General features: G+C 41.5%; 1 protein-coding gene across 2 annotated transcripts in view; it reads right to left on the bottom strand.

Moving 5' to 3' along the window:
- The window catches only part of LOC126869170 (B-cell receptor CD22), a 310,789-nt gene that overhangs the window by 4,643 nt on the left and 289,337 nt on the right, over positions 1-16,809 (bottom strand). For both annotated transcript variants that reach the window (XM_050625369.1, XM_050625370.1), the window contains exon 10: positions 3,452-3,630. In XM_050625369.1, the coding sequence (XP_050481326.1) occupies positions 3,452-3,630 (179 nt within the window). The remainder of the gene's footprint in view (positions 1-3,451; positions 3,631-16,809) is intronic.

Below are 16,809 nucleotides of genomic sequence, written 5' to 3' on the forward strand. Positions count from 1 at the left end.
ATCTCTCTGACCATCCTCTTCTCTATATCTCTTGTTATCCACGGCTGCAGTAGCGGGTAATTAATTCGTGGAATTGCAGCTGCCCGACCAGGGTTACGGAGGGACCACGTTGCAACGTGCAAGCGGAGAACGACGAAACTGAAAACGGGTGCACGTGTTGCGGTGAACGTAGTTATTTCGACCTAGATTCTGTTTTGAATACCTCGCACTGTGTCGATACCGGCTACCAACAATCCCAGTGTACTTGCGCCGACGAAGAATTAATAAGCTATCCCCTCTGGCGTGGTCCGCGTGCTACGTAATCACGTCGAGAAAGGAAGAAATTTCATATCGCATGCAGCAGCCTGACCGACGCGGCGTGCTCGTTCAAATAAATTGGAAAACACGTTAGCGAAATTTTTATGGCTGCTCCGTTACGCAGTTTACCTCGAATCGCTTCTTTTTATGAATCAGCTCTTCTCTATGAAATTAACGTATTACGAAACGATCTCGCAGCTTTATCGCTGGCTGTACTAAAGCGATCAAAATCGTTGTATTATGCATATAATATATCGGAAATATATCAGCGTTAAACGTTTTCCTTTGTAACAGAGAAAGAAGGATACGAGTTGTGATTTGGAAAAGCTGCTTCTTTCTTTCGAGAAAATTGTATCTTTATCGATAATGCGCGATATTTTCTAAGTAATTAACGAACGCGACAGAAACTAGAATTTAGCGTTTCGCGAGAAACATAACGATTTAAGCCTTCCTTCATATAGGATAGGAAATATGTTTCAGTTTTCAAATCGTCGTCTGTTTTCCAGGCAAACGGAGCAAAGCCATGATTAATCCCTCTTGGAGGAAACGATATTATAGTCGAACGCAGCACGGAACGACTGTTAGAGCGTAGACGAAGATCTCGTGCATGTCTCAAGAAGTGGAATAATGCAGGAACAAGCGAAACGGCAGGAGAGCTTAAACGCTTTAAAGGAAACGCTCTTCCTTCCTTCTTCCCTCCCCCGTCTCTCTCTCTCGCTCTCTTTCTATTTCAACGAATGATCCCTCGCGATGAAATTTCTTCCGATAAAGGAGGCGAAGAAACGAAAAGATCGACGACGAAATTAACAAAGATGATCGTTTCCTTCTTCTTTTTCTTTTCTCCACTCGTTCAACGAATTAAGAACATTGGCGCGTGGGACAAAAAGGATTAAAAGTTAGTAAAAACAAACGTAACACACGTGCATTAGTAAATCCCTTTAAAGCTATGCCAGATTCCAGATTCTTTCCTCTCCTCTCCTCTCCTCTCCTCTCTTCTCCTCTCCTCTCTTCTGCTCGCCACTTTCTGCACCAGCTACCGATCTCTCTTTCTCTGTTCTCGGTTCCATGCGCTTCACCGTTATTCCTGATTCCTCGGAAAAACAGTTAATCCATCTTTTGTACGGAGTATCTAGACTCTGTCTGTCGGTGAAAAATAAAACGAAAAGAGAGAGAGAGAGAGAGAACGAAAGATCGAAAAAGGAGAAGAAAGGCGTGCAACGACGTCGCGCGGAAATGAAATAAGCGCCGGCACCACGTATGAATCCGGTATCCCGTTTCATTCTTTCGTTCTCTCATATTTTCACGGTATGCAACAAGCGTTCACTGTCTCACGGCTTCTCTCTCCTTTTATTCCCACCCTTTTGTCCCCTTTCTACCTATTTCGCCGAGAAGAAATCACGTTTCGGCCGGTTCTCGTTCGTCGTCCGCGATAAAAATATAATTCTCGCGTCCCGAGAGCTGCGAATTCCTTGTTATTCCCGTTTGTTGGTGTTATTGTTGGGAAAGCAGGAATTGTCTGGTTGCCGAGGCTCGCGGACTATCTTCAAAGTTAAATTGCACCGGATGCTCCTTCGTTGACCCGGTTGGAAAGCGAGCCTCGCTTCCTGGTGATCGTCGTTGCGAGAATTCTTGCATTCTCGAACGCGAATCGAGATATTTTCCCCTCGTGTAAAACCAGTCATTTCTGGTTCGGATGAATCCTCCCTCTTCGTTTTACTTGTTTCGAGGATCGAAACGCCGTTTCGCAGGAACAACGCGGCGAGTCAGACAACTGGAAGTTGGTTTAGCGAGCTGAGTATTTAGTTTGAAAAATCGCTATTTGTTCGTTTTCCTGCGCTGTTAGTAGATTTATTAACAAAACCACGTAGGCAACGTTCGATAACGGATTAAAGGATTTACATACTGGAATTAAAGATTCCGCGTGAGATTATGGAAAAAGTAGATGGTTGGAAATACGTAAGGGTGCGGGGTGTACGGGGAAACGAAGAATTCTGAAATGGAAAGCAAGAACGAGGAGAAGGGTTGCGAGGAATAAAATCTTTAAATAAGAACTAGAAGTCAAGCAGATGTATGAAAAAAGAAAAAAAGATTTGCAGATACAAACTGGGAATTACGACAGAACTCGCGACAGAAAGGATTTATTAAGGGGTTTGCAACTATGTCGGCTTGAAAAAATCGAAAAAATCATTTTTCTAAAACTTGACACGCGTAGAATATTGTGGTGAAAGAGTATTTTGAAATTCTAAAAAATAGCGGAGTTATAACTCCGAATACGAGTGCATCCTCTTATTTTAAAGACAGATTAACTTAAAACTTTAAACGCATTTTTCACGAAACTATGTTTTTCGACCTTGCGTTTAGTAGACCTCCGAAACTCTTCATCCGATTAACTTGCAATTTCTGCACATTGCACCGCGTAACATTACGCGGTACAATGTACGTTTGATATTACAATCCGTTGAATTTGCATAAACGTTCAGAGTTGATTTCTTTCAAGGAAAAATACAATTTGATCTTCAACAAGCCGGCAGTTTCTTATTTTTCGAAATTGTAGAAAAATCGTACGCTACATCCGTAGATAATCTACTTCTGTATAAGATGGCGCAACAATTTTTTCATTTTTACAATCGAGTTACGTTTGCCGTTGGCCGCAAGCAGACAACGTTCCGCTGGATATGAAGTCACATAACGTTGTACCACGCCGTCATTTTATAATTTTACGTAATAAAAAAAGTACGAACGCAGAGCTAACACGCTGCTTAAAGTTTGCTATAAAAATCTTGATTCTTTATCGAATACTTGTAGGCGAAAAAGAAACTATTAGATTTACCTTATTCTTTTTTTAGATCTCCGGGGTTGCATACTCCCTTCCAGCGAATTAATAAAAACGCGCGTGAAATTGATTTACGAAACAAATAATCCACGAACAGAAGCAGTAACGGGAAATATTAATAATTTCCATCTTCAATTTTCCACGTACAAAAAGACTGAACAAAAATTAACTGAATCCACAACGAACAAAAATTAAGAAACATATTCGAATGCGGAGGAAATGATCCACCATGCGTCAACGATATTATCATCTTCGATGTACTCTTCCATGTAGAACCAAATCGAGTGAAAAATTTCGTGAATCCGTGATCGAGAAACGTACCTCGATAGCGAGCGCTTGAACACCATCCCTGGCCTCTGTACCAGGTACGTAAACGCTTTCCTCGGACATCCAAAGCACCTTGGTGTATCTCGGCTCTGCGCAAAATTCGACGACGATGTTGAGCGATTCGCCCTCTTTGGCCGTGACTGTTTGACTAGGTGGATGAACCATGGGTCGACCTGCAACAAAAATTCGCAAACAATTCCGTTATCCGTGAGGTCATGGCAGCGTATACGCGTTTCTTTCGTCGGTCGTAAATCCACCCTTCGGTTCCGCCAGCGTAACCTAACCCCTCTTATCTTCTCTCTCTTTCTTGCTTTCATTCTCTATGGAGCTTGCACAGAGCTTTATGTCTTGTTAACTGCGAAAATATCTCAGCATGTAGCTAAACGACGTAATCTTCCGTAATTCCTGTTAAATTATGTTGTCGTCGCCGCGTGTTCGGCGCGCCACCGTCATGTTTCTATCTTAAGTGGAACTTCATTAAGGTGATCGAACGAAACGGTGGGCACGCTGAAACATCGTAGCTTAGGATAACGGAGTTAGGCGAACGTAGTAACATAGCGAATTATTAGTGGAAAATGAAAATATCGATATGGCTGTTGGAAATCCTTTTTAACGCGTATTTATTCCGCGAAGGTATTTCCAGCTTCCCCTATAACACGTTCGGTCGGCGAATTGTCAGACAATCGATATTTTACGTTTACGCGGCTGGTTATTAAAACAAGTGTTGGAACGCTGTGCATGAAGTCTGGCCACGCACAATATCGCGCGTAGTCGAATTTGCTTCTCGCCGGTTAATTTATTCCGCTTGGCAATCATGTCACAATGGCTGTTACAAACAATGAAAAGGTTGATATGTTTATCAAGTTTATACGCCGCTTTAATCACTGACTGTTGCAGTAATTTATCGCGGCAAGTATTCTCGTCCAGTGTAATCGATATCAAACGCACACATCCACCGTCTCTTCTATAAGATACCATTCGTGACTAACCAACTACAAATTTTACAAATTTCCAAGCCTTTAACATTTTATTTCATTTTAATGTAATTCTGGTTTAATTTAAAAAACGCACCTTCTCGTTTCGCCAATGGCTTTCCGAATTATGTCAGGCGTCCGTTAAACGACGTATGTGACCAGACGAAATAAACCATCTTTTACATTTCCATACCTCCATTCTTTATCCATTTGATGAGACATCGGTGTCAGTTGCGCACGAAATTCGCTAAACGACCAACGGCGTCCACCGCGCCTTTATTTTCTCCTATTATTATTTATGGCCGTTTTTCCATGTTTACGAGCCGGATCGGATCGAAACATCGGCTTTTCCGCGTCGATTCGCGGTAACGCCCGCGACGCTTTTGATTTACTCGTTTCCACGAGTTTCACCGGTCCCTGCGCAAACACGGCCTCCAGCCATCGAAACTAGACATTTACAGCGCGACAATGCGGCCGCAACCTATAGCGACTCCGTTGCACCAAGAGAAAGATAGACGCAAAGCGAGCAGATAGAGAGAATCGTAGCCGTGACTTCTCGATTTCAAAGCCTTAAGGCGATCGTGATTTCCGGGACAGTTTCGCTATCTAGCCTCGTCAAAGTATTCCGATCCCTAGAGGCACCTGCTGGAAACGTGGCCCAACGTTTGCAGAAAGGAAATACATTTGGAAATCATGAATCAATATGACCACGTTTCGGGTACCGGCATTCAACGCCAATCGTTGTTTCGTGTTTCAATTTGTTGTCCGATACATTTACACGTATCTTCGCTTCGCGACTAAAATAAAAGTTTGTGCGAGAATCGAGTGATTTTCGAGACAGCGTTACGATACGGAAAACGCGATACACGTAAGTAGTTGTTCCATTTAGGAATCGCGAGAAGAAAGACGAACGAAGACTATGAGATCCCTACAGCAGAGTTTTCAGCAATATTGTTCTATCGCCGTTTGTGCTTGCGACAGGTACGCGGAAAATGTTACGTCGGTGTAAAAAGCGCAGAGTATCGAACGTAAGAAAAAGGCGAGAGGGAATAACCTGGATTTTAAGCCCGGTAGATCTCCGTTTTAGAAGCCATCGCACCGGATGACGAAAACAATTCATACAACCGAAGTTCACGTAATAATAGAAATGCATCGACTCTCTCGTTATCTATGATTTTTCGTTCGAACAATAGGACTTGCTATTTCAGATAACGGGATTCAATCTACAGGAGTTCGTTTAATCGAGCTCCGATTACAATTTCGCTCCAGTAAACCGAACGCTCGAGTCGTCCAGATATTCGAATTACATGCTATACGAACCTTTAAATATTCCCTAACGTTCCTTCTCGCGATTATCATAAGGTTCACCTTTCGAAAAATCTTCTTCCAGAGAATAGAAACCCTATTCGGTTACAATTTCCACGCGTTCACTAGCTTGTTAGCAACTGCGGGTCCTCCACAGAGATCCAACGACCAAATCCAATAATCTCTAAAGGAGCAAACTTTTCGGTTTTACTCGAACGCCCTCCATTCACGGTGTCTTATCGAAACGATCGACGTAGGATAGACACTAGCCACGACCAGCGGCTGTGCTCGATGTCGTGGCAGCAGCTTTGTTGCTGCACTTTGGCTAATTGAAGCGTGGAGGCCGGCCGGTTGGCCAAGACGAGCTCGTCTCTTTCGCTCTTTCGCCACCAATCTGCTCTTCTCACTCGTCCCCTTTCTGCTCCCCGCCGCTCCTTTTAGCCGTTCTCATCTGCATGGATTTCCTGCTTCGTAAAGCAAGCTTTCTGACCCTGGTTGGCCTATCTGCAACGGTGAATAGAAGCGGAACAGTACACTCGGCCGTGGCTGCTCATGAATATTCCTACGACTGAAATTACTGGAATACCTTGGCTGCGCCTCTTGTTTCTGCGGGGAGGGTGAAAGCAGTCGGCCGTCTGTCCGACTGACTGTCTGTCTGTCTGTCTGTCTGTCTTCTCTCCCTGTCTCACCTGCGTACCGTTTCAATACCTGCGTTCCACGTTCGATACGCTGCAAACTTTTCGATACGTCCGCGAGTCAGGATTCGACGTGTCTTTCTTCTTCTCGGTTCTTTTTCTTCGTTTCCTTCGATATGGATTGATCGATACACGGGAGTCGTTGAAGTTTGAGAGCAGTTGTTGTAATTGATAGTGCGTTTCGGATGGTCTTCGAACAATTGCTTTCGGTCATATGTTGATCGGATATTGAAAAGTTTGTTCTCGTTGACCCGTCAGAGTTGCCGCGGTTTCAGATTTCAGGTGGAAAGTTCGTTTAAACACGCGCCACAACGGAACTTTAACGCTGTGTGATGGTCAATGAGTTTCGGGCGTTAGAAGTACGCGGGAGGATATAGCAGAGACGAAATTAGAGCGCGAAAGAAGAGCGTTCGATCGGTTGAAGTTTTTCGACGTCCTGGGAATGCTTGTGTTTTATATTGCAGTTGAGTCGCTTTGCGCGTCGTTGGGTTGTTAAATCGCCAACGTGGCACGTAAAAAGCCGGAAAATGTAATAAATAGATTGCAGATATTTACGAATTTATGGGAGATTTAAATACGCAGGAATGTACCGAACGTATGTAATATGCAGAAATATGAAATACCCAAAGTGGAGTACTCGTTATAATATTTAAAAGGTGAAACAAATCCCCGTTTTAGTTCTGTCGACAAACATATAAATTTGCATAAACATCGCAGAGTGCAATAATAAATAAATTGAATTATTATTCGCAAACGTATACCGTACTTATTCGATAACAGTTTAACCAAATGGTTTTGAATGGTAAAATCATGCCATTTTTTTCACCTTTATTCTCCTATGCCGATTCCATTCGTTGTGCCACGGTGCAACGGTTTATTCGTTTGTTAGCTACCACTCGGCTCCATTTGCCGCGAGCGCGTGTTCAATTATACAAATGAAATAACCGGCCGATAGTTTCTGAACTTCAGCTTGACGGAACAAAGCTGGCTTAATTCCGCCATTAATTCTAATTGAAATGATTAATGAAATCAACGACGGTGAGTCGAAAACGCGGCGCGGCATCCGAATGGGATCAGAGCTAATTTCAGGACGATGCTCCAAAGCCCACAAAACGCGGTTTGCGTCGCCAGCTCGAACGTGTTCCGCGAAAATGTAAATGCATTCGCGAAACTGCCATGTAAAATTTCCGTACGGTTCTCCACCCCTTTCGCCTCCAACTTCGCCCTCGCGTTAGCGTTAATCTTCAAATTCGAAATACTCTTCGTTCTACTTCTTTCTCCCTTCTTTCTTCTATTTTTCCCCCTGCGTTGAAAAATTCTTGGATAGTCGCGAACTCGAAGGACGAGTACGTGGTAGAGAGAGAAAAAAAAAAAAAAAAAAAAGAAGAAGCTGAAAGAAACCTGCCGGTCGTTTCGGTGAATTTTTTATACGGGCCGCGTCGGGCCGCCAGCGCACGTGACACACATGCGACTCTATGCATTATGCAGAACGTTATTAAGAATGTGAAGAAACTGCAGATCCTTCGTGTTCTAATTATAATTTAAGCTTCTTCCGGCCATGAATAACTCAGCTGCGAGGAATAAATTGAAAGGGAGATGCGGAAGCTCTTTAACTTAAGGATCCTGAATTAAAAACCACGCCGTTGGACACTTTTCCGTGCGTTTCGTGGAACTTCATCGTGGACGGTATCGTTAAATATTTAACAGCTACCGCGTCAAACGATATCTTCGATTTTATCGATGTTTTATCGGTATCCGCGGATCTATTTTGGATGAAAAGTTAATTACCGTACCAACGAGAGCCACCGTGCCATTAAAAGGAACGTATTGCAGCAACATGAGGTTAGAATAGATAGAATTCCATTTCCTAAATTATTTAAAAATTATATTCAAGCTAACAATTAATCGAACTCTAGCGTGATTCTTATTCGGTAGGATTCAATTTGTTCGAACTTCTCGAATTCTCATTCTCAATTCTTTCACGACGTCTGTACGACTCGCGTTTCTCAAATTTTCAATCGCTCGCAATGTTATTCGCCGTAATACTTTGTTCACTCGCCGACGAGTTTGTCGTCTATTTTCTCAAAGGTACTCGATCATTTTTTACAGCAGTCCCTTTTTCTTACTTCTCGCCATAACGAGAATGAAACGACCATCGAGTTGAACGACCTTAGACGCCATGAAATCCTTCGGTTCGTACGGGTCGCTAGACAATGTGTCGTGTAAAAAGCAACACGAAGCTCGTTGCAAAGAGCGGGCCAACGCGAACGTTATTTCAACGAGTGATGCGCGCTCGATTATCCGTGGCTAGTGTCAAACGCTTACATAAAACGAAACGTTGTTACACGCGGGAACAGAAAGGACGAAAAAACGCGTGTTCTCTGACGAGTTGGGTGACGCGCATTTTCGGTTGGCAAAAGTCGTCGCTTTCTCGTCGAGCACAGAGGTTAATTATCGATCGTTTAACGGTATAAAAGTGAAAAAAAGCAACGAGCGGAGCAGGAGAATGGAAAACCGGAGGGAAGGTATCGTCTCGTTCGCTGGAGCAAAAACGAATAGAAATCCTCGGCCGGTCGAATTCTGCGTCCGGGACGACTTCCGGGAGGAGTCGCGTTCCCGAAAAGTACCTCTTAGCATGTTAAATGAGCCGTGGGCAATGGCTACGACGGCCACGGTGATTCATTTCTGGTGGCATCGCGGAAAAAGTTTCGACAAGAACGACCACCGTTACGGCAACGAATCCCTTCGAGTCGACGACTCGCGTGCTGTATACTTTGCTCCATCGAAACTTCGATCTATCTTAGCAAACTTCCCACCCTTTCTTTTCGCAATTCCGACGCGACATTTAAGTGTTACGTATTCCAGCGAAGCTAACGATCATCCGTCTTTCTTACCTTTTCTTTTCTTTTTTATTAATCTGTATATTTATCGACGAAATAAATTCGAACGGAATAACGTTACGTTAATGAAACTCATAGCGGTGCAAGCGAAGATTTCGAGTATTTGAGCATTTCAATTTTGACATTATCGAGATATGTGTAATTTTGTGTGTTAGACTAGATTGGCCGCGTAGTAGTGACACACATATGTGAATATAACTGTGTGGAAGTATGTGTGTGTACAGCGTCTCGAAAAACAGAGAACCTGACTGTTCCGTTGGCAGTGTGGTATGGAAGATGGTGAGACAAAGAAAGTGCTGAGACGCGTGCAAATGTATATCGACGAAGATCCTGGAAATCGTTTATGTTAGAATTTAATCTTAAAGTTAAGATAAATAATCTGTGGAAGACACGATGTTTATGTTGAAATAATATCAGGTGATATTTATTAAACAGAATTACAGAACCAAATGTATTTAAAATATAAGCGAGCGATATGGTATAATTAACAAAGTGTGTAGGTAAAGAATTTATGGATTGTTGACAGTTGGCCAGTTACTCTCAGACTGACTGTACGTAGTGACCCATGGTCCCTTAAAAGATTTTCAACCCCACTCTCTATACAGTAGTGAGTATGACCTGTGTAAGTGTCCTGTTCAAATGCCTGTGTAGGTGTCTGTATAAGATTATCCGTGTCTACGTGTGTAATATCGTTGTATTCCAACAGTTTATTAAAAAAATCTAAAACTATTTTAATACGAATTCCAGGTGTAATCTTGGTGTTCCTTTACTATTATTTCGGCAATTAAGATGCACAATTTTCAACAGACACGTTTCCTAATTAATTCAATTACGATTTTATTTTTTGTTACGATACGTCTGCATGTGTTGGAAAAATACAGTCTATTTTTTATAGTAATAAACGTAGAACAGGATTTTACGAACATTAGCAACGAACTGGCTTTCGCTATTATGATTTTCAACCCTGTAATTGTAAGAGTGAGTTACGATTGAGCGCAGGAAAATTAGGTCGCACAGCGTACTTATGAGAGTTTATATGCTACAGTGTTAAATAACGTGGATGACATAAAAAGGTGTAATGAATCGCAAAATTTATTGGCTACGTTGCAGAAATGATTAACAGAGTTAGAGAAACCATAATCCGTTTACAGAGATACAGGTAACAGGATTAAAACGAACATATTTATTTTTGTTTGCGGAATTATGCGAGTTACAATTGTATATCGTACGGTGATATGATTAAACCGTTTCATTGGTGTAGCTGCACGGGTATAACGGATTTCATATACAGCTAGTAAATCCGAGTCTTTTGAAATTGTAAATATTTGGTACAAAATAATTTGATTGAACGTTACGATACTGATAAATTGAAAGATTCAATGCAAAATGTTAAATAAATATAAGTAAATAAATTCTTCAATGTGTCGCTATCCTAAGAGTTTACTTTATCAAATTTCCTGTCATACGTGGTTGCAGCCTTAAAGGCCAAATCATTTTTTTAACCAGATACATGACAATTTATTCTTTGATCTAATTTGAGAACGATGTCTCTTACCGAAACGCGTTAGTCGACCGGATCGATCGAAAAATCGCGCGTTATTAATTACTCGTTATAAATTTATGCAACTATTTCCTCTCGTCGTAAAGGGGTATGGTATCGCGATAAAATCTCTGTCCCCATTTCATATCATTACAGGTAATTTTGCAAATTGTACCGCATTTTTCCACCAGTGGATTCGTCGTTAAATATCCTCAGATTAATTGGCCGTACACGTGCGCAATAATGTAATTTTTAAATTAGAAGCCAGCCCGACCTGCAGCATTACCGCTAATTAAACAGTGTTTGCTGGATCTGTAGGTATACCTCTCTCATTAGCGACGTGTATTACAAGATACGAAAAGATTTTATCCTAACAGTTGCGTTTAACCAAAAATATTTCTGTCCACCGATCGTCTGACTATGCGTCGACCGTTTCTACTCGCTCACTTGGTTACTTGACAAGAAAAAGAGGAAGTTTACACTCGTCGCTTGGAATGCCAATCTTTCGAATATAATTCGTCTTTACCCTCTTAACCCTCTTAAGGGTTCTCCGTTGTTTACGCGCTGTTTCGTGTTCGTTAAAAGTAAATTATATCATCCAATAGAAATTGATTTGTCTTTGAATTTGTTTGAGAATTTTTAAGTTGAGCGGATGTCCGAGCATTCCTTTCACACGATACTGATACTACGCACGAAGTAAGTACTTAGAACTGAAAAGGTTAATACGTATACAATCGTTCATAAAATATTTGAACGTGCTTCGCTCGATTCCCATTTTATTGAAATACAGGAAACCTGTTTTCTTCTTATAAAAGCTTTAGATGTAAATATTTCAGGAAATTTCAATGATACTTTGTTTTTAAACAACTCTTAAAAGGGTTGAAAGCATTTTTCACAACCTATCGATACTATTTGATCGTAGAACGTTGCAGTCTGTGTGTCTACCCTGGAGAGTAAGGCTTGAGCAACGCTGGTTTGAGCGGACAGCGTCTGACGCGGCACTGTCCTGCTCCACTTTCGAAAGCGCTATTCGATTCAAAAGCAATCTATGCGTGAAATTGCCAACGAGAGGGCGAACGGGCGGACACACGGCCGAGCGGACAGACGATGAAACGAATTACTTGTACGCCGGTCTAGGCAGCCTGCGTAACAGCTTGCTAATTAATCGATTAATTTCCAATCTCGGGATCAAGAGCGTAAGTGCACTATCCTGCTCGCTTCTCACTTACTTTGCGTCATAATAGGCACGCGTCTTTGATCGCTGTAATTTCATAACATTTAAACGTTTACCCTAAATTTTCGATCGGGGAATTTCTAATAGATCTACGTTCTTGTTCATTTTATGCTACTTGTGAAAATTTAAGTAAACTTTCACAGTGATTGGAAAATTATTCGATCCTCTGGAAATCGATATCTATACAAATGATTTTATAACGGAAATTCAAAATTTGAGAAGATTCCTTTGAATTTCCTATCTAATTCAGGCGAAACTTTTTCTAGTAGAATTTAGAATAGAAAACTGTGAAACATAATTATTATATTGTATTATCTTTTACGAGAAAGCGATGACTCAATTACAGAATGATTTTTTTTTTAAATTTTTATTTAAAACACTAAGGTCTCACCCTTGATTTTCCGATCGTCTGCTGTTTATTCTCAACTCTGAAATTCACTCGATTGCTCATTATCAACCGCTTGTGAACGTATCTTTCGCAACTATTCTCGCATTCGCACGTTGCTTCTTTGCGTGTCTCTTGTTCGATTCGGCTAAAGACGTTCTGCAGACGCTGCTAGAAATTCAGGCACGTTCACGTTCCTCTTTCCTGCTCTAATATCAAACATACGTTCCACTTTTAACGTTTCGAACTCTATCATACACGGTCGCGCGAAGTTTCTCCTCGTGAAGTTCCTCTTGGTAGTTGTAGTTCAGTGACGTGAGAAATAGTAGTTCTTAGAATATTTACTTTATATTTGTAGTCAACATTTTTTACTCCCGTATTTATTCAACGTTTCATCCCGTTTCCATTTTACTTCAGGAGTTCGCTGCATTTTGCATAACGCAACTTTTCTTTTTCACATATATCAAAATATCGTAGTAAGATAAATATGGAAGTATTTGCGTCGATTTAGCTGCAAGTAAATTATTAAATTGACAATAACGCGATAAATATCGAACTCGACATGTTTTTCCAAACATTCTTCAAGCTCTACACCGTGCGTCGATAAAAATAATCGTATTAAAATTCAACGCAGTACTTCCAATTGCAGCTGGAAATGAGGTCGATCTCGTACACAAACAAGATTAACTGCACGACTCATTCTACTAGAAAGAAAATATAATTTCCAACAAAGGATGGCCGTCGATTTCTTTCTACTTTCTTAGAAGATCAAAAGCGGAAAAGCTACCAACGATCCTCCATATTGCATCGTGTTCCTTCAATGGGAGAAATGTAGGAAGGGAGAGGAAGAAGTGGGGTGAAAGGGTGCACCGGGTTCGAGATTGCTCCACCGGGAAGAACGATATATCCCGGAAAGTTTTGACATTATCCGCGCTAGGATTCACTTGGTTACATGTACCTCGACGCGATAAGAATCAACGCCCATTCAAAACGCGCGATAACGTTCGCAGGACGACGCTATTGTTTCAAGGCGCGAGCCTAGACCGCAGTTATCTTCGCATTGTTCTCGATATTCATTAAAACATTTGCACCCTTAGCACAGAGACACAGACAGCTTCGTCCGTCGTTCCGACTCCCCTCATCTGCGCGTCCACTTTTCAAAACAATCATCCAATTGTACGACTTTTCGTGAATATTCCGACCAGCATCCGCGAAACTCGAGTAAACAGCTGCGATACACTTGCAAATATTTAGCGATACGATTTTTGTTACAGTTCGTTAGACATTCGGGAATTTGTTCGTGAATGTTCAACGAGAGACGTTGTAGAGGAATGGCGGTTAGTTGTTAAAGAGAGCGTACATAGTTGTTGGAGAGAGCGTACATAGTTGTTGAAGAGAGCGTTCATAGTTGTTGAAGAGACCGTACATAGTTGTCGAAGAGAGCGTACATAGTTGTTGAAATGAGCGTACATAGTTGTTGAAGAGAACGTACATAATTGTTGAAGAGAGCATACATAGTTGTTGAAGAGAGCGTACATAGTTGTTAAAGAGAGCGTACATAGTTGTTGAAGAGAGCGTACATAGTTGTTGAAGAGAGCGTACATAGTTGTTTCGTACAATGATACGCATAGTTCTTCGAAGGTTTGTAATTTCATGCGAAGAGTACATTATTTTTGATATTGCAACTTTTACACCTTTACCGCTATGGGTAGTTTCATTAAGAAGAACAGGAGCATACTGAACAGACCAAACAGAAGTTTCAACGAGTCTAACGTGTAAATATCTAAAATGAACAGTTTGTAAAAATACTAAAGCACGTGGTTTAGTGGATTTACACTTGACTGTACATCACGAAAGTTCAGTTTCCTGTGGAACGAGCGACTGATGTCTGCTTGGTCATCTTGCTGGGTAAACGCAGGAAGACAAATTTGACGCTAGCTGGTCCCTGGAGTTTTCAATTTGTCCTGAGTTAACACCTAAGTTAAGCGCGCCACGTCGGTATCGTCGGTTGGTCGGTTCTGCGAATTTTTGTTTTTCTTTCGCCAGGGAAACCGAAACGATATGCACGCGTACCCGCGACAAAGGAGAAAACTTACGTTGCGGCCAGTTATTCCCCACGGAGAAAAGGGTTAATTTGCAATTTTACCGGTGGAACAAGTTTGTTCGGTTTGCGGCCTCTTCCCTTAGAGTGACTCGTTTTAGTCAAGTAGCTGCGTGCTCCTTTGCGTTGTATAAGGAGTATTAGGGAAAAGAAGCTCGTAACGTTGTTACCAAGCGTTAAGGAAACGAAGGTAGCTTGCGGCATGGCTACAGCTTGTTACGTCGAATGAAAAATTCACGCGTTGTGAATGTAGGAAGTGAAGTTGAAATCATCGTCTTGTTATACGTAGTATCGACAGTTACCGCTGCTTGACGTTTTAATTCGAGTCTTTGCTTATTATGGACGTTTCAGAAAGCTGGACGAAACGAGGAAATTTCAATAGAGAACATGTCTGGTATCAGGAACACGGTTGAAATATACGTAATATTGTTAAGAAGAAGCTCAAAGTTTACGACACGAAAGACGTCATATATAACTCTGCGTTGTCGTCCTTACGCTGTTACTAACATAAAATATTTCAATTAAAACCAAGTACACAATCAGAAAAGGGAAGTACGTTGCCAAAGGTTCGAGAAACGACGCGGTATAATAACACGTTTAAAAGTAGCGTCGAACACAGAGGATATATCGAAGAAGCGTTTACGACTGCTTGGACAATTAAACGTCACGCGACTGAGGACTGAAACTTTCTTCGTCCAGAACCAATCTCTTCCCATTATTTATTTCTATTCGTCAAACAAACTCTTACCGTTCAACTCCTCTCAATTTTCTATGTTGCAACGATAATTGCAACGTACTCTCGACGATTCTTTTTCTCCCCGATACTTGGTACAAGAGCATCGCGCGAAATTCTCGTATTGTTTGACGTTCGACCGCGACCGAGTTCTTTCGTCGTCGTAGAATCCTCCTCATCCACATCCTCCGTGTCGGAAGTTTCGGCGCGCTGGCGGAGAACGTTTTTTCCCCTTGGTTGCGCCGCTATCAATTCCACTTTCGTCCGCTTTCCGTCGGTTGTTACCCCGTACATTTACAAAAGGGCGTAGTTTCTCTCTTCCGCGTCGTTACTTCTCCCTTTTCTTCCTTCTCCTCCTTTTTCTCCCTTCTCCTTCTTTGTTCCGCGCTTTTTCGCTCTCTCTCTTTCCTCTCTCGTTCCTCTCTTTCCTTTTTTTCTTCCTTGCACCGACGATTAATCGAAAGGTAGCAAGTCGGCCGAGTTTCGAACTGTAAACGGTAGAACCACGTAACGAGGAAAAATACTCGCTGCGAGTTGTCGGCTCGATCCGTCGATTCTTCGTGTATTTGCTTTTTTAGTCATTTCTATCTGCCGCATTTTGGACGAATTTCGATACAGGAAAAGAATCAAAAAGCGAAGCAAAGAATCTGCAGCTCGAAAGACGTTTTAATGTCCCGAATCTGCGTGTGAATTGCCTATTTCTTCTTCATTATTTTAACAGTAATACCTATCACTTTTTAATCTTATTGAGATGTGTATAATTTTGTGTGTTAGACTAGATTGGCCGTGTAGTAGTGACACACGTATGTGAATATGAGTATTTGGAAGTATGTGTGTGTACAGCGTCTCGAAAAACAGACGAACGTGACTGTTCTGTTGGCAGTGTGGTACGGAAGATGGTGAGAGAAAGAAAGTGCTGAGACGCGTGCAAATGTATATCGACGAAGATCCTGGAAATCGTTTATGTTAGAATTTAATCTTAAAGTTAAGATAAATAATCTGTGGAAAACACGATGTTTATGTTGAAATAATATCAAGTGATATTTATTAAACAGAATTACAGAACCAAATGTATTTAAAATATAAGCGAGCGATATGGTATAATTAACAAAGTGTGCAGGTAAAGAATTTATAGATTGTTGACAGTTGGCCAGTTACTCTCAGACTGACTGTACGTAGTGACCCATGGTCCCTTAAAAGATTTTCAACCCCACTCTCTATACAGTAGTGAGTATGCCCTGTGTAGGTGTCCTGTTCAAATGCCTGTGTAGGTGTCTGTATAAGATTATCCGTGTCTACGTGTGTAATATCGTTGTATTCCAACAGTTTATTAAATAAATCTAAAACTATTTTAATACGAATTCCAGGTGTAACCTTGGTGTTCCTTTACTTTTATTTCGGCCATTAAGATCCACGATTCTCAACAAATCTCATACGATATTCCCTGCAATATTCCTTGCGCGTGCTTTTATTTCTCCGACTGCT

Source organism: Bombus huntii, chromosome 9, assembly GCF_024542735.1.
Source record: "Bombus huntii isolate Logan2020A chromosome 9, iyBomHunt1.1, whole genome shotgun sequence".
Lineage (NCBI taxonomy): Eukaryota > Metazoa > Arthropoda > Insecta > Hymenoptera > Apidae > Bombus > Bombus huntii.